The sequence below is a fragment of the Vicugna pacos genome, chromosome 13 (genome assembly GCF_048564905.1).
Source record: "Vicugna pacos chromosome 13, VicPac4, whole genome shotgun sequence".
Classification (NCBI taxonomy): Eukaryota; Metazoa; Chordata; class Mammalia; order Artiodactyla; family Camelidae; genus Vicugna; species Vicugna pacos.
In genome coordinates this window covers 12265586-12287332 of record NC_132999.1, presented here as the reverse complement: position 1 = coordinate 12287332, position 21747 = coordinate 12265586, and the positions used below count along the sequence as shown (strand labels likewise).

Sequence of the window (21747 nt, the reverse complement as noted above, 5' to 3'; positions counted from 1 at the left end):
GAGATAGACTCGCAAACATAGAAAACGAACTGTGGTTACAAAGGGAAAAAGGATAAAAGAGAGGGGATAAGCAGAAAGGACCTACTGTATAGCACAGGGAACTGTATTCAGTTTCTTGTAGTGGAAAAGAATCGGAAAGTATATATATGTATGTGTGTGTTTATATAATTATTTGTATATATATATAAATAGTTGAATTGCTTTGCTGTACACCTGAAACATCATAAATCAACTACACTTTAATTAAAAATTTTTAAAAATTAAAAAAAACAGTGCTGCTGTGAACATTGGGGTACATGTATCTTTTCGAATTAGTGTTTTTGTTTTCACTGGATATATATACCCAGGAGTAGAATTTCTGGATCATATGCTAGTTCTAGTTTTAGTTTTTTGATGAACATTCATGCTGTTTTCCATAGTAGCTGCATCAATTTACATTCCCATCAACAGTGTACAAGAGTTTACTTTTCTCCATATCCTTGCCAGTATTTGTTATTTTGTGACTTTTTTGATGATAACCATCCTGACAGGTGTGAAGGTATCTCTTTGTGGTTTTAATATGCATCTCTCTGATGATTAGTGATGTTGAGCATATTTTCATGTGCTTTTTGGCCATCTGTATGTCTTTTTGGAAAAATGTCTATTTATGTCTTCTGCTCATTTTTTAATTAGATTGTTTTGCTCATACAGTGAGTTGTATGAGCTGTTTATATGTTTTAGATATTAACCTCTTATCAGCCATATCATTTGCAAATATTTTCTCCCATTCAATAGGTTGTCCTTTCTTTTTTTGATGGTTTCCTTTATTGTGCAAAAGCTTTAAGTTTCACTAGGTCCCATATGTTTATTTTTATTTTTATTTCCTTTGTCTCAGGAGACAAAAGTCAAAAAAATATTGACGATTTATGTCAAAGAGTATTCTCCCTTCTAGGAGTTTTATGGTTTCAGGTCTTACATTTAGGTCTTTAATCCATTTTGGGGTTATTTTTGTATATGATGTAAGAAAATGTTCTAATTTCATTCTTTTACATGTAGCTGTCCAGTTTTCTCAGCACCCACTTATTCAAGAGACTATCTTTTCCCCATTGTGTATTCTTACCTCCTTTGTTGTAGATTAATTGACCATGTGTGTGAGTTTTTCTGACTTCTGTATTTTGTTCCATTGATCTGTGTGTCTCTTTTTGTGCCTCCCACATTCTGACTTTTGCATTCTGCAGTATTTGTTTAGAATCTTTCTTCTTCCTTCCTTGCAACCTCTTCTCCGAAGCTCCTCTTTAGCTAACTGCCATTCATCATTTACCATTCCACTTTAAATGTTCCTTCTGCTGGAAGCCTCTCTGACTCTGTGAGACTACAGTGAGTTGTGATAGGTGTCTTTATTACATGTTGCCTATAGGATCTTGTTATGGCACTTCCCTTACTGTATCTTAAGTGCATGTTTTGTTGGATGATTCCAACAGGGTGGAGTAATCAAAATTAAGAAAAGCCCACTAGAGTTTAGTATTTTTTTTCCTGGTAAATGTAAGATAGATAAAGACGATTAAACAAGTAATATTTGCAGGTAAAACTGTTCTGTTTTATTATTTGAAGATAATATTTTATATAGTCTATATTGTAAACTGTAACATAAAGTTTAAATACTCATATTTTCTGCTTGTTTGTTTTAGTTATAGCAAGATTTCTTGATACAGAGCAGCTTCTTTCTGTTTTAGTCCAAATTCCAAAGCAAGACACGGTATGTTTATGTATACATTATATGTTATATTGTTATACACTATGTGATACAACTTGTCTTAATGTGATGTAACAGTTAGAAAATATGAAAATCTTTCAGAAAAGTACTTCATTTTTAATATCTGGAGTATTTTTATGCCTTTTTAAAAGAAACTTTTTCCCCCAGTGTGTTATCATATATGATAAACTTAAAATTGAAAGTTTCTTAGTTAAGGAATTGACATATTTTCATTAATCAAATATTTACTTAAAGATTTTATATATAATTTAAAAACTTAGATTGTAATAATATTTGCTTAATAAATAATTGGGTGAAGATTATGTTAGATGCAAAGATTATAGATGTTCTTAAAAGGTGATCTTCATGTGAAGTTTGATTAGTTTTCAAATATGCTTAACCTTTAAAAATGAAACAAAGTCTTTGGATATTTTTCAAATTTAAATACTTAGTGCTTATAGGCACATTCTATAAAGAAAATAATAGATGGTTTTCATTCTTTCATTTAAGGTGAATTGAAAGATGTTTATTTTAATGAAATACATGTACAGATGACTCTTGAATAATGCAGGAGTTGGGGCACCCACCTGTCCCTTCCAGTAGAAAACTCGTGTATAACTTTACAGTCAGCTTTCTGCACCCGATGGTTGTGTGTCTGCAGAATGAACCAACTGTGGATTGTGGAGTACTGTATTTATTGAATAAAATCCATGTATAAAAATTTTTTAAAAATCCATGTATGAGTGGACCCTCAGTGTTGAAATCTATGTTGTTCAAGGGTCACCTGTATATTTTTGCTCATGTGCTTAAAAAAGGAAAGAAGTTTTGTACATCAGTAAAAATTTGATTTAAAATTTGACTATTTTGCAAATGCATTGAAGGCTTATCTATGTTTAAGAAGCCTTTCTGTATCATAGAGATAACACTCTTAAGGTTCACTTATAATAAAAACATTAGATGGAAAAGTTTTGGCTGTTGGGCAGGCACAGAACTGGAAATTTCCTTAAATAATTGAAACACCTTAAAATTCAATACATACAAATGAGAGATAACCTAGAACAACTGATGTCCGAAACAAAATTGTTTTCATAAAATGAAGTTAGAGACATTCTTTACTCTCTAGTTTTCTCATAGAGTTTGTATAGAACTGGTATTACTTCTTCCTTAAATGCTTGGTAGAATTCACAAATGAAGCCATTGAAACTTGGAATTTTCTTTGTAAGAAGGTTTTTGATTATAAATTCTTAAATAGATATGATGCTATGTAGGTTACTTATTTCTTCTTGAATGAGCTCTAGTAGGTTGTATTTTTCAAAGACTTTGTCATTTCACCCAATTGGCATGATATTATTCATAGTAACTTCCTTATTATCCTTTTTATATTTGTTAAGATTATTAGTGCTATACCTCTCACATTCTTGATGTTAGTAACTTGAATATTTTCTCTTTTTTTCCCTCCTGTTAGTCAGTCTGGCTAGAGCTTGTCAATTTTATTGGTCTTTTCAAGAACCCAGATTTTGACCTTACTGATTTTTCTTTCTTTTCTTCCCGGCTCTCTGTTTCATTGATTTCTGCTTTTATTAGTTTTATTTTCTTTCTTCTGCTTACTCTGTGCTTAGTTTGCTCTTCTTTTTTGATGTTGTGAAGGTAGAAGTGGAGGTCATTGATTTGAGACTTTTTTCTTTTCTAATACAGGTATTTAGTTCTATAAATTTCCCTCTGAGCAATACTTTAGCCATACTTCACAATTTTTATATGTTGTGCTTTCTTTTTTGTTCAAAAATTAAAAATGCTTTCTAATTTCCTTTTTGATTTCTTCTTTGATTTGTGGGTTAATTACAAGTGTATTATTTAGTTTCTAATATTTGGGAGCCTTCCAGATATCTTTCTGTTATTGATTTATAATTTAGTTCCACAGTAGTCAAAGAACGCATGTTGTATGATACGGGTCTTTTTAACTTTATTGACACTTGCTTTATTTTGAAAAACTATTCGTTTGGACCACTGGAATTAGGACAATTATTTTATTTGTACAAACAAGAACCAGTGAGGAAAATTCATCTTTTTCTGTAACTGAGAAATTTGGATTCAGTTTTCCTTTTCCTTTTCCTTTTCCTTTCCCTCTCCCTCCCTTTCCCTTTCCCTTCCTTCCTTCCTTCCTTTCTTTCTTTCCTATTTTTTGGGGGGGCGATAAACAAAGTTTATTCTAGGAAGAGAGATAAAACCATTTGAAAATTTACATATATGTACTGTTCATTGGATTCAGTTTTTCAAATACCATCCATTCACAAATACCTTTTGTGTCTTTTTCAATTAATCTTAGTCTCTTAGTGCTGCTCAGTATTGAACTGTATCTCCTGTTGCTACTATGGGTTAAGCTGTACCCACAGGGTTGAAATAGAAATGAAAGTTGGATACATGAAGTGAACTCTTACTGTCAGACTTACAGGAGACTAGTGCATCAGACTTATCTTGATGGGACAGGAATTTATAACCATTGTCTAGGCTGTTATCCTGTTTAGACTGATAAATAAAAGTGAATAGACTGTGATAAGTGTGAAATGTTCAAGAGGAAAACCCATTCATGTATTAAATGTTTATGGTGTACACATTTGAATTTTTATCTTGATAGGTTAATGCAGCTGAATCAAAGATAACAAATTTAATATACCTAAAACACACCTTGGAACTTGTGGATCCCTTAAAGGTAATTTATATGTGTGTATATTGTATAAAACATGTCTAACATCAGTTTTTTAAAAACTTTTTGTTTTGAAAAAATTTCAAACTTAGGGAAAGTTGCAAAAATAGAATAATTAATTCCCATATTCTCTCTTTTTACACGTACACACATACTATGGTCCTTATTATTACTCTTACTGAACCATTTGAGAATAAGTTTCAGTACCTAAATACTAAGGTGCATATCTCCTAAGAACAAAGGTGTTCTCTTGTATTACCACAATACAATTTTAAAATTCAGGATTTTTAACATTGGTACAATACTATTACAGTTGATTCTTGAACAACATAGGGGTTGGGGTGCAACCCAACTTCGTGCAGTAGAAATTCCATATATAACATACTGTTGGCTCTTTATATACCCAGTTCCTCCATGTCCACAGTTGTTCCGTATCTGCAGTTCTGCATCTGTGGATTCGTCCAACCACAGATAGTGTAGTACTGTAGTATTTACTACTGAAAAAAACCCACCTGTAAGTGAACCCATGCAGTTCAAACCCATGTTGCTCAAGGGCCAGCTGTATATTACGTATAGCTCATATTCACACTTTTCCAATTGTCCTAATAATGTTCTTTATGGAATTCTTTTTCCTGATGCAGGGTCCAATTCAGGACCATGCATTATATTTAATGTAATTTTTTTATACTTCTTTAAACTGAAAAGTTCTCAGCCTTTCTTTCTCTTTCATAATGTTGACATCTTGAAGAGTAAGGGTCAGTTTTTTAATAGGATATTCCTCCATTTGTGTGATTGTTTTCCCATGATTAAATTCAGCTTATACGTGTTTGGCAGTAGTACCAAATAAGCAATGTTGTATCCTTCTCAGTATAGAACATCAGGAGGCACATGTCATTATTCCCTTCTTGTGATCTTAACTTTAATCATTTACTTCACTGTAAAGTTATATGTATGTAATCTGTGGGGAGATACCTTAAGACTGTGTAACTATTCCTCATCAAACTTTCACCAATTGAATTTGGCATTTAATAATGACTCTTACCGGAAGTAACTCTGGTGATTAAAAATGGTGATTTTTTTCATCTATTTTTAAATACTACATGATTCAAAATGTTGAAATTTTTTTCAATTAAAAGATAAAAAGAACTGATTTTTTTAAAAGAAAAAATACTGAAAAATGTGGAAGAATTTTGTTATAGAGTCCATTCTAATAAATATATATAATGAACACAATCTGGCAAGATTTCAAAAGTGTTGTCATCTTTCTTGGAATGAGAAAAGTATAATAAATTATTCCCCCAAACTGGTAGATTTGATGAAACACATATTTCAAACTCTGGTATGTAAAAGGCAAAGTAAAAGCCAAAGAAAATTCGGAAAAAATTATAACACATAACAGACAAACTGTTAATTTCTATCATCATAGAACTCATGTAATTCATAAGAAAATACTGGAATGCCAGTAGAAATATGGAACATGTTAAAAAAAAAAAGAAAATCAGTGGTTATTAAATAGTACTAAAAATATTCAACTTCATCCTTAGTCAAAGATCTGCAAATTAAAAACCATAGTTTTCATCTGTTAAAAAAGCAAAGTTTTTTTCCTTAATGGATGCAACTTACTGCTAATGAGAGAACAAAAGAGGTAGACAATTTCATAGATGGCTGGGAGGAGTACAAATTGTACATACCTTACAGGAATGTTTTGCAACATATATGTTTTGATGCTGTAATACTATTTCTAGAAATCTGTTCAAAAGAACTGCTAAGAGGTGTTGACCAAGATTTATGTCCAGTGATGGTTGTTTCAGCATTGTTTATATTCTATTAGTGTAAGTAGTGTAGAACTCCAATAATTATGGGGAGATACTCTTTGCTTCCCACAGGTGGAATAGTATGACTTACTAATTTTTTTTTTTAACTATGAGAACTTCCTGATGCTTGTCGTGTAGAATTAAGTAGGAAAGAAAAGGAGCATGCAGTAATATAAAATTTTTGATTTGAAAAAGTAAAAGGAAATGTACCATAATACTTAGAGTATTTATCTTTGGAAGAGTGGTAGAATTATGAATGATTTAAATGTTTTTCTTTATGCTTCTAAGAATTCTAGCTTTTATTGGTATATAAATATTATTTTTCTAAAATGTTAGCATTACCTCATAGCAAACTAAAATAGGAGGTAAAATGTCAGGTTATCTATGTTGTCTCCTCTTTTCTGTTTATTCAAATAGTACCCATTCATAGTTTCCATTAAGCAAAATAAAATCCCTACTTTTACCATGTAAGAGTGTTGAAGTTGCTCTGTTTACAAATATATAAGATATTCTTTAAACTTAATGTATATTTAACCCAGATTTTGGGATTATGTGTAGAGTAATCTGAATGCACAATGATAGCTGTTTAAGTACCTACTACTAATACATAGTTTAGTGTTAATGGTTAGTTGGAAGACAAGAAAAATAAGTCACAGTAGAGCAGTGGATGCCACTTATTAACCATGTGCTCTTTATCTTGAAAATGGGCCAGATATATTCTGTCTTCACATATCTGAAATTTCTTTTGTGAGTATATAAAGGAGAAGATGAAGCAAGAAATCACTTGATAAACTATAAAGTATTAAACAAATGCAAAGTGCTACATTTGAATAATGCCATAATTTATTATCCTTAACTATCTTTATTTTATTCTTTAATAGATTGCTCTGAAGAACTGTAACACACCTTTATTAAGAGCTTACTGTGGTTCCTTGGAAGATAAGAGGTCTCTGTCATTCAGCTGTTAATAAAATAGCAGATTATTCCATTCTTCCTGATCATAACTGATTTTAAGGACTTTAATTGTTTTCTATACAACAATTCCTTGAGTTTTAACAGAAACTTTAAACTGTTCATCAAAAATCTAATTGTACATTACATCTTATAAATACCAATAAATAGGATAATAGCACATTGAGTATTTGTATTAATGGATATAATTAATTTGGATAGCATTAAAATTGAAATCATATGCAATTTTAATGTTTCTTTTTTTAGCTTTTCTCTGTGGAAAGACTTGCAAGTATAAGAATGTATTATTCTCTTTTATTTAATCATGAAGGACCTAATGTAACCAAAAAATCGTCTTTATGAATACTGCAGAAGATCTAAATGCAGTTTAATTTTAATATTGTTTTTAGCAGTGGCACCTTGGTTCTTGGCCAAAAAGACTTGTAATACTTAAAAACAGTTACTTTATTGATTCAAGATTCTACACCTTGTGTGAAGCCAGGAAATGAGGTTAATATTAAAATAGAATTAATTACAAATAAAATACAGGATAGAATAAAATAAAAATTAGAAAAATAGGTATTACTAGACTTCTGATTTACATGATCCACACTGACAGTTGTAAGGTTCGTATACTGTCTCATAATACGTTTAGTCTCCCTTGCCCCAACTGAGGGCAAGGACTGTATGTTAATCCTTCTTTGAATCACTGCACCTAACACAATTATTGCTACATGGTATAAGTAAATGTTTGTTGAGTCAATGAACATGAAGCTAGAATTTTTAAAACAGTGATTCAGGGATGTATTTTATACTCACAGACACTATGTATAATTTGAGAGATCTGTTTATTAGCAGTTGTGAGATTGTTCTTGGTGGTCCCATGTTATTTTAGGAGAGTAGTTAAGACTGACAGAGTAGTTTAAAATTGCCACAGCCACAGTCCTAATTAATTTTAAATATATATTTTGCTTAATTATTTTCAAAATAATTTTCAACAATGATTTTTAAGAAAACATGTTATTTGCTATCATTAACTATTATTCAAATTGTACATTAAAATAATCAATGGTCTTATTGCCTACAATGTTCTTTTTTAGGTTTGGAATTATACTTGACAAGATTAAAACAGTAATTAATGATGATGCGAGGTACATGAAAGGATGCCTGAACATGAGGACTCAGAAGTGCTATGCAGTGAGGTCTAACATAAATGAATTTCTTGACATAGCTAGAAGAACATATACGGAGATTGTAGATGACATTGCAGGTAATTTAATTACTTGAGCAAATTTTTTGTGTTTTATTTATTTATTTATTTATTTATTTACATTTTTTATTGATTCATAATCATTTTACAGTGTTGTGTCAAATTCCAGTGTTCAGCACAATTTTTCAGTCATTCATGGACATATACACACTCATTGTCACAGTTTTTTCTCTGTGATTTATCATAACATTTTGTGTATATTTCCCTGTGCTATACAGTGTAATCTTGTTTATCTATTCTACAATTTTGAAATCCCAGTCTATCCCTTCCCACCCTCTACCCCCCTGGTAACCACAAGTCTGTATTCTCTGTCCATGTGTCTTTAGATTCCACATATGAGCGATCTCATATGGTATTTTTCTTTCTCTTTCTGGCTTACTTCACTTAGAATGACATTCTCTAGGAGCATCCATGTTGCTGCAAATGGCGTTATGTTGTCGGTTTTTATGGCTGAGTAGTATTCCATTGTATAAATATACCACATCTTCTTTATCCAGTCACCTGCTGATGGACATTTAGGCTGTTTCCATGTTTTGGCTATTGTAACACACATATATTTCTATTTTAAATTTATTTTTTACCAAAACAGATAAGTTTAACACATATTATCATTTAAGGAGTCTTTGAAAAAATAAAGATCTCAAAATGTTACAATATGTCCCTTCTTTTCTCCAAACTTAAACATAGCATTTCTTAAAACTTAAATATAGGGTTACATGAAGGCCAGGAGATTAGTTTACCTTTGTGCAATGTTGTATATCAATTACATGAAAAATGCAGGATATCAGTGCTAAAGGATTTCAGTGGAGGGAGAGATATGTCATTTTTGTCTAGAAGAGATAGAATTCGAACTAGTCCAGTAATTCATTTAATGACTTGATTTGTCTCCTAGTAAATATGGACACTATTTTGAGTACTGGGAATGCATAGTGAACAGGACACAGTTCCTGTCCTCATGGAGCTTGCATTATAGTAGTGGAGACAGATGATAAAGAAACAAACACATACACATATATATGTATATCCATATTGATATATAAAATATACCAATCATATATCGTAAATTGCACATGGATTTAAGAGATATAAAGAAAATAGTCAGGTTAAAGGGATCAGAGAGTGACTAGGTGTGGAGACATAGAGGAGGGAATGTTTTTAGTACATAGAATAGCCTAGAAAGGAATTCCACCCTCTGGCAGTGGTACAAACTGAAGCACAAACACATGAGGAAACCCGAAGGGTTGAGAGAAGAAATTTGTTAGGATGAAATAGGGCATTCCCTCACAGAACTAGTAAGATAAGTTTAGAAAAGTAGACTGGGGGTCAGAATTTAGTCTTTGAAGGCCAATTTGGAGATTTTTCCCACGGAAAATGAAGAGGCATGGAGATGTTTTTGCTCTGTGGAGTGCAATTGATCAAGAAGATATGTTGAATGAATTTCAGTGGAACAATGGAAAGCAGAGATATTTTAAACTATTAAAAGTTAATAAAGCATTATTTAGGATGATAGTAATGTCTAAGAGAAGAAGGAAATGCAAAGATTGAAGGAGGAATTGATAAAAATGAATAATTGAGTAGATATGTAAAAAGGAAATGTAGCCATTAGTGCTAATTGAAATTTCTAGCCTAAGAATGGTTGTACCACTGAGAAAAGCAGGAATATTATTGGAGGAACCATTTTTGAGGAATAAGGATGTTAGTTTTCTCAAGTAATGTTCAGAGCATTAATGGTCATCATGTTAAAAGTATAAATTTAGAACTCTGTAGTGAGTTTACAGTTGATAGGAAGTTTTTTTTTTTTTGAGGAATTTTATTTGATGATTCATCTGTTTCCTTTTTGGAGTATTTTGTCTTATAAAATATATTTTGTAGATACAAATTATTATACATAAAATAGATAAGCAACAAGGATTTACTGTATAGCACAGAGAATTATACCCAATATCTTGTAATAACCTATGCTAGAATATAATCTGCAAAAAACCTGAGTCACTGTGTTATATACTTGAGATTAACGCAATATTGCAAATCAACTATACTTTAATTTTAAAAAAGTAACAAGACCTTCCAACTTATATATAAAATAACAAGAAAAAGTTATGTTATTTTTTTAAACATGAAGAGTAATTTTCTCATTAAAATTTCTTTGTTTTGTTTTTGTTTTTCTTATTTCTGGTCATTAGGAATGATATCACAGCTTGCAGAAAAATACAGTCTTCCTTTGAGGACAAGTTTTAGCTCAGCGCGAGGGTTTTTCATCCAGATGACTACAGATTGTACAGCCCTACCCAATGATCAACTTCCTTCAGAGTTTATTAAGGTTCATTCTAGAGTTTGGGTTAGGAAATTATTGTTTCTGATTTTACAGAATTACATTTACATATTTTCAGGCACTTCTTGAGTTTTACATGCCAAATTTCTGAATGTTCTGTATATTGCTTCTCTTACTCCTACCCCTCTACCTAACAGCTTTACTAATCTAAGAATGACTTAGAAGAATTTTTTAGAGAAATACCAAACACACTGCTTCCCACAGTTCTGGGAGCTTGATGTGGGTAAGAAGGGAAAATGAAGAAAGAAAGTCCAAAAGGAATTTTTGATCAAAAAAATTTACAAAGTACCGTGCTTTCTCCTGTTTCAGGTTGTTCTCAATGCACATCTGCCTATTAAAGTTTTAAAAGTCCTGATGTAAAGAAATTTGCTTAATTTTTTAAATCCAGTGTTGCCAAACCTTTGGACCAGGGTGATGTTTTTTCCTATATACATGTTAACTCCTCCACAATATACCAGTTTGGTGAAGTCTGACTCACACTAATCTTTATTTTCTCTGCCCCCAGTGGGTACCTTTTGACAAAAACAAACCATTTAACTTTCAGGTCTTTAAAATATGTACTATATTACCAGTAATAAGGCATGGATGAAATAAAGAATGGATTGAGAGCTTGAGTGAGGTTCAGATATGGAGCAATGGCTAAGACAGGGATTAGAGATGCAGTGAGGATTACTATCTGCTATGCATATTATTAGTAATAAGATGTAGTGTTTTAACATTTCTACATGGCTATTTTAAGACCTGTAAAAATAGTCATGTCAGATAGACCAGGTCAAAAAATTCATCTTTAACTTTAGAATTGATCTTCCTTTTCTCTTTCACAAACATTATTTGGGACTTTGTTTGTGGTACTGTGTCTCAGAAACTAAAGTGATTAACCTAAATACTTGTATTTCTATTGTTTAAAGTCTATATGTTTTACTTCATAGGAATGTGTCTTGACATTTGTTTTTTAATCTCCTAACAGATATCTAAAGTGAAAAATTCTTACAGCTTTACATCAGCAGATTTAATTAAAATGAATGAAAGATGCCAAGAGTCTTTGAGAGAAATTTATCACATGACTTATATGTAAGAGCATTTGAAATTTTTGAATACTGAATTAAATTGGTTTAACTTGAGGTACTCTGGTAAATTTTATTAGTTGACAGGTTGTAGAAAATTGTAAAGTTATGAATGTTAACAAGCAAAGAACATTTCCTGAAAAAACAGTTAAAACTTTAAAGTCTGTCATTCTGACTGGGATCACTGAGCCTCACAGAAGATTCAGAGCAAATCTTAATTATGAAAAAAAAGATATCCCATTACACTGGGTTATAGAAGAAGCTTGGTACCCAACCAGATTTCCACATTTCAGCAATACTTCATTCATTCTTTCAATGAAGTTTTAAGAAATGTCGTAATGACACGAGCTTGAAATATCTCTAGTACCACATGGTACATTCCACCATGATGTATAGCTAAGCACATCATGAGCTTATCTTGGGCTTTGTTCAGTTTATTCCTTTCCTTTAGTGTATAAACGCTCAATTCTCATGCCTTAATACTTAAACAGCAACATCACAATAATGCCAATTGTTCGTGGCACAGTAATGCCATGAGTTTTTACTGTTCATGGAACAGTTGCAATGTATCTAGAAATAAGAACTAGACAGTCAAAATTGGTGAGGTGAGATGATAAAGATGGCCTTTCAAAATAATTTCAGATCATAGACCAAAGAAATTATAAGATATAGTAAGTTTGGGGAATGTATTTCTCTATGTGAGGGCAAAATTTTTATATTATGTCACAATATGATAACCCTTTCACATAAAAACTTAAATATGTTGTTAGGATATTTGTATATGTGTGTGAGAGAGAAACTACATTATAGCTTTTGTGTTGAATTTAACATTGCAAAAATAAAATTATTAGCAGATGGGCTCTGTTGAAGTATAGTGAGAGCTTGATTTGACCTTTATAAAATATTTCTATTAATAAAAATTTATTTTATTAATATTTAATCCAAGCAGTGATTTCAGAAGCATGGTGTTAACACACAAGAAGATGGATTCTTTGCTGCTAATTAACAGTGACCTTGAGTATGATATTCAATTTCCTCATCTCTAAAATGAGGCAATAGAACAATAGATTTTATGTATAGTGTACAATTCAACTGTGAATGTTACTTTACCTCAGGCAATGAATTTAATATTGTTTTACAATTATATTGTATGTCCCTTTTTAAAAAGCATTACTTGACTTACCAAACATGTACTTTCAGGATAGTATGCAAACTGCTTAGTGAGATTTATGAACATATTCATTGCTTATATAAACTATCTGACACTGTGTCAATGCTGGATATGCTGCTGTCATTTGCTCATGCCTGCACTCTTTCTGACTATGGTAGGTTATTTTCTTTGGAATAAATATGTTGCATACTGAAATTTGTATTCCATTCAAACAACTTTATATAACAATTATGAATATTTTACATTTTTTTTGCCTGAAATATAGTCTTGTGCCTGTGGCCCTAGACTAAGACTCAACACAGAGAAAATGAAATTACCCTTAAAGTTTCTTTTAAAATTAAGAAAATTATTTACTGAGAAACTGACAAATCAGAAAGGAAAAAAACTGCAAGAAACTTAAAAGGTTCTCAAAAGAAGAAAGACTGTAGAGCTGTCTTCTTGGTAAAAATAATGATGATCCAAATGTATAAAGTTCAAATCTGAAGCTACATTAGAAGCAGTAGAATACTAATAGTAATAGGCATGAGAGAAATGAAAGTGAAAATTTTTAAAAATTTGCTTTTTAGATATGAGCATCCCAAGATCAAAAATTATATCATTTATTTTTGTATCCCAAGTTTATACACAGGCTTTGAATACAAATGTTAAGTAATTTTCTAATGTTAAATGAATACTTGAAGTTAGCCCTCCTTGAAATTTCTTATCCAACTTATCAGTAATAACTGTACTCCAGTATGTAAATTTGCATAATTTGTTTGTAATAATTAAGGTTGAGTAATTGTAGAGTTAATAACATTAATAACATTAAAATTTCCAGTTAAAATCAGCAGTAATACTTCCAAAATATTATGTTAATTTATTTTTATAATGGGAAAGGTATTTTACAAGGTTTTTTTCATAGTTGGTATTTTGATATTTCTTTTGAAAATGTTACATTTTTCAATTGGTTATTTTATAGGCCAAAACTTTTGAACTTTTTATCTCTCCTTTGGGGTCAGAACCTTACTTTACGAATCAGCTATTTTAATAGTAGTTTTCTTAACTAATAAGATATTTGATGTTGCTCCATTTTGAAACTCCAAACTTATAAATAATGAATTTTTGGTGTTAAAATGATTTTTAAATAGTTAAAAAATTTTTTTCAAATTAACCTCACTTTTATAATGAATGCTTTCAAGTTTACCCATGTGTTTCATGTAGAGGCCTGTAGCATTTAAATTTTTACTTGTCCTTCCACCCTCTTCTTCCTCCCTTCACCTCAGCAATTATCCATAGAGACCTGATCATTATTTCTTTCTATAAATTAGCAGTATCTCTTTTGTCTTCTCTATCCTCTGAGATTTCTTTTTAGACAAAATTTCTGTAAGTTTGGGCATAAAATCATGAGTTTATTTGGTTTTATTCTATATCCATACCTCATTTGAAAAGCTAAGTGTGCCAAATTTGAAATAATGCTGAAGGCGAGGATTAAGTGAATGTGCAATTTTGAAGTTGTCTTTATACCTTGGGATAGAATAATGATATTGTTGCTAACTGACCCTAGTAAAATCACTAAATTATATACAGTACGTCCACATCACAAAATCTTTAAGTATAAATAATCTTTCAAAACCTTTCTATTTTTCTCTTTAGTTCGGCCAGAGTTCACTGATACTTTAGCAATCAAACAGGGATGGCATCCCATTCTTGAAAAAATATCCGTGGAAAAACCTGTTGCCAACAATACCTATATTACAGAAGGGAGTAATTTTTTAATCATAACTGGACCAAATATGAGTGGGAAATCCACATATTTGAAACAGATTGCCCTTTGTCAGATTATGGCCCAGATTGGTAAGTTATGGATTTACTTTATAGTTAACAATTCTACTCCCCATTTAAAATATTTTGTGTCCAGTATTTGAAATCCAGATGCCTAATTAACCTAAGAGCAGTTTGGAGTAGATTTTCATACCTGGAAGTATGATAATGTCTAATATATAGACCATAACTTTTATTATTTGGTATTTATTAAGCTCCATCCAATTTGGATTACATTGTACTGAAAATTTTGTGGGATATAACAGAAGTAGGAACTTTCTCATCATAGCTATTAATGTTGTATCAACTGTTACTAAACTGAATCATAAAATTATCTGAGATTCAAAAACTTTATTGTGAGAAAAAGTAAAATAAATAGGATAAACTGCTGCCGTTAATAACCCATGTAAGATTTTCCCAAAATTATAACATTGGGCAGAGAAACATTTCCCTTACTTAATTTAAGGGGGACCAATAACTTGGCCACAGCAGTTGATCTATTACACACATGTGTGCACTCACACATAAATGGCTGTCACAGGCCGAACGTTGTTATGTATTTCTTAGCATAAAGGCACAACTCACCTCTTATCTTGGAAAACTGGGTTCCTTGAGGACTATGTGAATCAGAGATGAGATGATTGGTCCTAATACAGTGGTTCTCAACCAGGGATGGATTTTGGTTCTCCTTACCCCCTGGAGTTTGTCAACGTCTGGAGACATTTTTGATTGTCACAGCTAAGAGGAGTGTAAAGTCGAAGGATGCTGTGAAATATCCTACAATGCACAGGACACCCACTTTCTCCTTTTCACCCTGAAGCCCTCACATACACACAAGAAAGTTTTATCCAGCCCAAGATGTGGTTGAAGAACCCTGGTCTAATGTAATGTAATGGATTGTAAAGGAAATACATCAATAATAATATTGGTCATATAGTGCAAATTTACCCTTAATACTGGGAAAGAAAATCAGAGAGGAATGAATGAATGAATGAAGAGTAAATATTTTATTGAGTTTATAGTTTAAAAGGACATTGTAGCCAACTTCCCTCCCCTTGTAAACACACATTCATACGTGACATAATAATCTTAACTTCTTTTTGACTAGTTATGAGGTCTGTCCTTTAAAAAAATAGGCTAATTATTGGGTAGCTATAATTATTAGAACATTCAATATAATGAACTGAAATTTGACTTTCTATAACTTCTACTCATTAGTCCTAATTCATATCTTCTGAGCATTTCAGAATCATCTAATATCTCCTGGGAATAGCCCTTCAAATATTTGGAGAAAATTGCTATTACTCTACTTCTCTTGTCACTGTCCATCTTCAGCCTATAAAATACCTTAAAGTATATATAATATCTGATTTGATCTGATTGTAAAGGAAACAGAAGGACTTGAAATACATGAAAGTTAAGAATATAGGCTTTGGAACTAGACCTAGCTTGTCTACTTACTAGTTCTGTGATCTTAGGCAAATTACTTAACCTCCTTATTTTTTCTCTCTGTAAATGAAAATAATAATAGTACCATGTTTTAGAATTGTTGTAAAGATTAAGCAAGATAATATTTATAAAATGCTTAAGGAATGGGTGTGGGAAAGAAGGAGACTTTCCAGATAGAAGTAAGAGCATGCTCTAAAGCACAGAAGCAAAAGAACAGTATGATGTTCCCTGGGAATTACAAGAAGTCCAGAGGCTTAGCGGTTCCTCACCTAACAGAACAGAGTGGCTGTGAGAAGTAGTAGGCTGTAAAGCTGGAGAGATGGGCAGGAGTCACATCTTGAAGGGCCTTAGGTACTTAATGGAGAGACTGAAATTTATCCAGAAGTCTACAGAGAGCTATTGAAATTTAAGCAAGAGAATGGCATGATTGGATTTGACTTTTAGAATGATCACTCTGGCTAATGTTATGGTTAGAGAAAAGCCAGACTGGCAGCAAAATACCAACCAGTAGGCTTCTGTAATAATTTAGACATGATGATAAGATGTTGAGAGCCTTTTTGGTGGAGGTAAGAGAGAAGGGAAAATATGAACATATAGCACATATGCTGTGTTCTGTGCTTGGTACTTTCCCATTTATTTTCCTACTTAATCCTTCTGGCTATCCTGTGAGAAAGTTGTATTTAAGATAATCTGCTCTCTGAGATACAATCTTTATAATTATTTTTATTATTACTGTTACTTTTATTTTTATTAGTATTATCCTGACTTGCTTTTTCTGCTTTCTAGTCCTTATTCTTCAGAGGAGGATCTTATTTTTCACCCTTGCCTTTGTTTTAAATCTTGGAATAATCTGGCTTTGTTTCTTCACTCATATAATTTCACCATTTTGTCTGTACAGAGTTCTGTATACTTGATACTTTTCCCATTCAACTGTTTGTATATTTTTATCTTCTTATGATTTTAGAATGCCTTTTGTATCTGATTTTGTATGGATAAATCCATTAATATATAGGTACGTTATATATTAATAATAGGTACGTTAATCAGATTGATTTGTTTTCCAAAGATAAATATTTTAAATTAGTTAGCCTGATGGTTGCTCAGACAGAAACAGTCTTGTGGATGAAAATTTACCTTTCTAGAAACATTTAATGTTTACTTTCATTCTAATTGTGGTTATTTCTGTATATTTCTAATAATAGCTGTCTCCTGACATACCTGCCTTTGATTTTATCAACTTGAGCTTCATAAGCACTTCCTTCAAATTTTCATATTTTAAATATTTTTATCGTCTAACTATATTATTTAAAATTTTTATCAAGTTGATAACAAATTTTTCTAATGTACTTGAATATATATTGTCTTATTTGAACTTCCACATAAGTTTGTACAATAGGTAGGGTAAGCATTTCTATTTTATATGTGAGGAAGATGAAACTGGGAGAATTTAAGTGTTGTACAAGATTATACAGTAAATGATGGAGCTGGGGCCATGTCTTCTAACTCCATATTCAGTGATCTTTCCACCATGTAATCCTTAGATAAGCTAGTAAATAATGAATTGGTAGAAGATTCAAAATGTTAGTAGTACTTATGTTTTATAAAAGCAGCTCAGTTTAGCTTGATCTTATATTTTATAGGATCATATGTTCCAGCAGAATATTCTTCCTTTAGAATTACTGAACAGATTTTTACAAGAATCAGCACTGATGATGATATTGAAACAAATTCATCAACATTTATGAAGGAAATGAAAGAGGTACCCAAACTCAACTTTTCTTTTCTTTTTTTCCTTTTTCAGTTTTATTAGGTAGAATTACTACATTTCAACTGCACATACACATTATATTGCATGTAAATATACATATATATATACAGTATACTGCACTTTTTCTAGTTTATATATATGTACTAATTATTGTTTCTAAGAACAGATTAGAGCTTTAGCTTTTTAAATTTACATAGCTATCAAAGGAATAAAGCCAACTACAAAATAAGAATCAATAGAATGCAGTAATCCAGTCATAAAGGACAGGCAAATGTGTTTACACATATTCAAGAAATCAGTCATCTTAGTTATAAGTAATATGTAACTTTTCTTATGTTAAAAATGTATTGAATTCTCCCACTAATGGTCAATTACAATGTAAGAAAGTATTCTTATACTAAAGCAAGCAGATATGTTTATACTGCTCTACAAGAGCCAGAGGGCAGTCAAAGACAGCTTCCTAATTTCTCTTATGAGGAAATGGAAGCAAATGTTTTATTGAAAAATACAGCTTTAAAGAAAAAGCTTGTGTTACTGAATGATAAAAACGTGCTTTCATGTTTTTATGTGAAATATATAAAAGACTTCAGAAAATGATGACCTGTTCAGGAACATTTTGCATAGTATCTATTGTTCCTCTTAAGCTTGGTTTTAAAATAAAAGATCACTGTGTTAGAAGGCTTTTTAAAAATATCCATTTCTGTGTTGTTGTAGGATTTTTATTTCCTGTAACAAAGTATGTATTATCCCCTATTTCTGATCTGACCAAATGTCAAGTAGGCTTGAGGGGCTAAAGGGATTCAGTATAGCTCTTGAGCTGTCTTTTGTAGCTAGGAATTTCTGGATCACTATACAGTTGTGTAATTTTCTTTAGATAGGTGGAGAATAAAGTTATCTTTTGCCCACAGTAAATGAAATTTATATAATTATTTAGTATGTATTGAATATCTATGGGAGAATACATCACTGGACCAGGTACTTAAGGTGTACTTTTAAATGGTCCTAGCTCTCGAGAAGCTTAGTCCTGTGGAAAGGTAAAATGGCTATGAAGGTTACTATTGTATCATGATATAAAAAGGGTGGAATTCTACTTTTTGAGAAAGGAAGTTAATTTCAGTAGAGAAGGAACATTTCTGCCAGTGAAAGTCTTGGTCTTTTTTGGTAATGGATTTACATTTTTTTGTTTAGTCAGGAATCAATGGACTTAGGATGATTTTCCCTAAATTTTTCTTTTTATTTTTACTGGCTATAGAGATGTTAAAATAAATTTGAGAGATAGTTTAGAGAGTTTCTTGACAATAACTGGTTAGTCATTTCAATGAGAAGAGAAGAAAATGACCGTCTTTGTGCTTTATTTAAATATTTAATTCATTGCTTTATTTCACTGTATCTGAAACATCAATATTTTAGATAATGGTTATTTACTTTGTTGTCTCATACACATATGCATATTCTGTTTATGTATGCTATTCTATTGGAATTATTAGTCATGAGATTTTTAGAGAGAAAAGCAATGTATTAGTTTCTGCTCAGCAGGATTTCTCTGTAAAAATATATTTCACATGAGCTAATAAAGAGACTGGATTTTTCCTCATTTTTTTTCTATGATAGTGACAGCTGTTTGGTTACAATGAATAATATTGAAATTGTATTTTCAGATAGCATATATTCTACATAATGCTAATGACAAATCACTTATATTAATTGATGAACTTGGCAGAGGTACTAATACAGAAGAAGGTATTGGCATTTGTTACGCTGTTTGTGAATATCTGCTGAGATTAAAGGTATTCTTGTCTATTTATTTTGAGTTCATTAATTTTGAGTACTCTATTTTTTATTGAATGAAAGATTTGTTAAATTCTGTAGTGCTTTACAATTTTCAGAAGTTTCACACAGATCATTTCATATAATCTCATAATAACACTTTTTTTCCCTACTCCCGTATTGCCCCTTGCCCCTTCCCTTTCACCACTGGTAACCACTAGTTTATTCTCTGCATCTGAGTCTGCTTCTTTTTTGTTTTATTCACTAGTTAGTTATATTTTTTAGATTCCACATATGTGGTATCATACAGTACTTGTTTTCCTCTGTCTTACTTCACTTAGCATAATGCCCTCTAATTCTGTTGAGTCCTTTTTATGATATATTTTTTATATATTTATCATGATTGGATATTACAGGTACCTACAAATGGCTCTTTAAGCAATTTTAGGTAATAAAAACATATCATAGCTTTCATATTTTTGTTACTTTATTTTAATCGAAGCAGGAATGACTAGTATGATAGTCATGATATAGAAAAAAGAAAAGAGGAAATCAAGAAATACAAGAAATGTCAAAACTAGTCACTTGGCTTTAATTTAATCAAATAGCAAAACATTTGCTAGTGAAACATTTCAGTTATTGACTGTGTGTAATAACATTTGACTGTGATGTCACAACATGAAGTAAACTAGGTATCTGAAGTAACTTTATGGAAAATCTCTTTTACTTAAGAGTTCATTCCTTTAAAGAAAGCATTCTTTTGTAGATCAACTATGTAAAACAAACTATGATTTTTGCTCTATTATTAAGCTAATTTATAAAATATCTTTTTAGAAGATCACTCAAAGTGGTATGCAAAAAAGTAATAATATTTTTCTGTATTTAAAGCACCTTAAAATATCACTAAGATGAGATTTTTCACTTTAAATGAGAGTCCATAATGATTTATTATATAGAATGAGAAAACTCTTATTTTATACTTAAAAAAAGGTGTATGATGAATCAAAGGTAATGTTAATAGATGAAAATCTGTAATTCTAATATGTCAGTTGATAAGATACCATGCAAGACAATGCTAATTCTCCTCAGGATCCACCCTTACCACCCTTCTTTGCTTCTAGACCTATAACTAGACTCAGATCCCAGGAGGCCCTTAAAGCTGAGGTACAAAGTGTGGCCCATGAGGAGGTACAATAACTTTAAAAGAACTACTTGAGTTTTCTAATTTATACAGATAGAAACCTGGGGAGCATGTGTAGAACTGGATATTAAGGATGTTCGGATAATGATGGAAGGAAGTAGGATAAGGCCAAATTTATTGATATTGACTCACTGAGCAGAGGTTTTGTTAATGTTGCAGCTCAGGATGTTTGGTTGGTTGGTTGAAACATGAACTAAAGGTAGCCCATAGTGACTAGCTTGGAAATGCTAGACCTGCCTTGGTTTAATATAGAGGAGAAGATTCAAAGGCTTAGGGAGGCTAGAATATTATTGTGTATTTTTCATTTAAAATCTACTCACCTACCCTGCAAGGGTCCAGAAGATATACCTTTCACCATTACTGTAAGAAATAAATTTATGAGGAGAGCTCCAACATCCTTGAAATGCTCTGTGTTTACTCTTTTTGGTAGGCTAGATCTTATAGTGAAAACTGCAGTCACTGAATTGGGAAACCTAAACACAGTGGGAGTAATTGGATCTCGGGGTGGCAGGAGGCAACTGACAGTACTCTACCACCAAAGGCAAGATGGGAGTGGTTACCAAAACAGGCAGCAGAGCCAAAGCAGCAATCCGAATAGTCTTGACTGGGGCAGTCGAGTGCACTGGCTAGTTGATTGTGGTGTTCCCTAGAAGTGAAATAGAAGGAAAGCTTATCATATTCCTGCTTGATGTGTATAAGCAGAAAAGTTTTACGTCAAGTGAACAAA

At 31.5% G+C, this 21747-nt stretch overlaps 2 protein-coding genes across 3 annotated transcripts in view; one reads left to right on the top strand and one right to left on the bottom strand.

The window, feature by feature from the left end:
• MSH4 (mutS homolog 4) overlaps positions 1-21747 on the top strand; it is a 56869-nt gene that overhangs the window by 22929 nt on the left and 12193 nt on the right. Inside the window, exons 8-17 of the mRNA XM_006217115.4 lie at positions 1668-1735; positions 4365-4439; positions 7129-7193; positions 8299-8468; positions 10652-10788; positions 11768-11871; positions 13065-13189; positions 14668-14868; positions 17925-18043; positions 19711-19839. Of these exons, the coding sequence (XP_006217177.2) occupies positions 1668-1735; positions 4365-4439; positions 7129-7193; positions 8299-8468; positions 10652-10788; positions 11768-11871; positions 13065-13189; positions 14668-14868; positions 17925-18043; positions 19711-19839 (1193 nt within the window). The remainder of the gene's footprint in view (positions 1-1667; positions 1736-4364; positions 4440-7128; positions 7194-8298; positions 8469-10651; positions 10789-11767; positions 11872-13064; positions 13190-14667; positions 14869-17924; positions 18044-19710; positions 19840-21747) is intronic.
• ASB17 (ankyrin repeat and SOCS box containing 17) overlaps positions 21416-21747 on the bottom strand; it is a 30717-nt gene continuing 30385 nt past the window's right edge. For both annotated transcript variants that reach the window (XM_072974197.1, XM_072974198.1), the window contains one exon: positions 21416-21666. In XM_072974197.1, the coding sequence (XP_072830298.1) occupies positions 21647-21666 (20 nt within the window). In that variant the 3' untranslated portion in view covers positions 21416-21646. The remainder of the gene's footprint in view (positions 21667-21747) is intronic.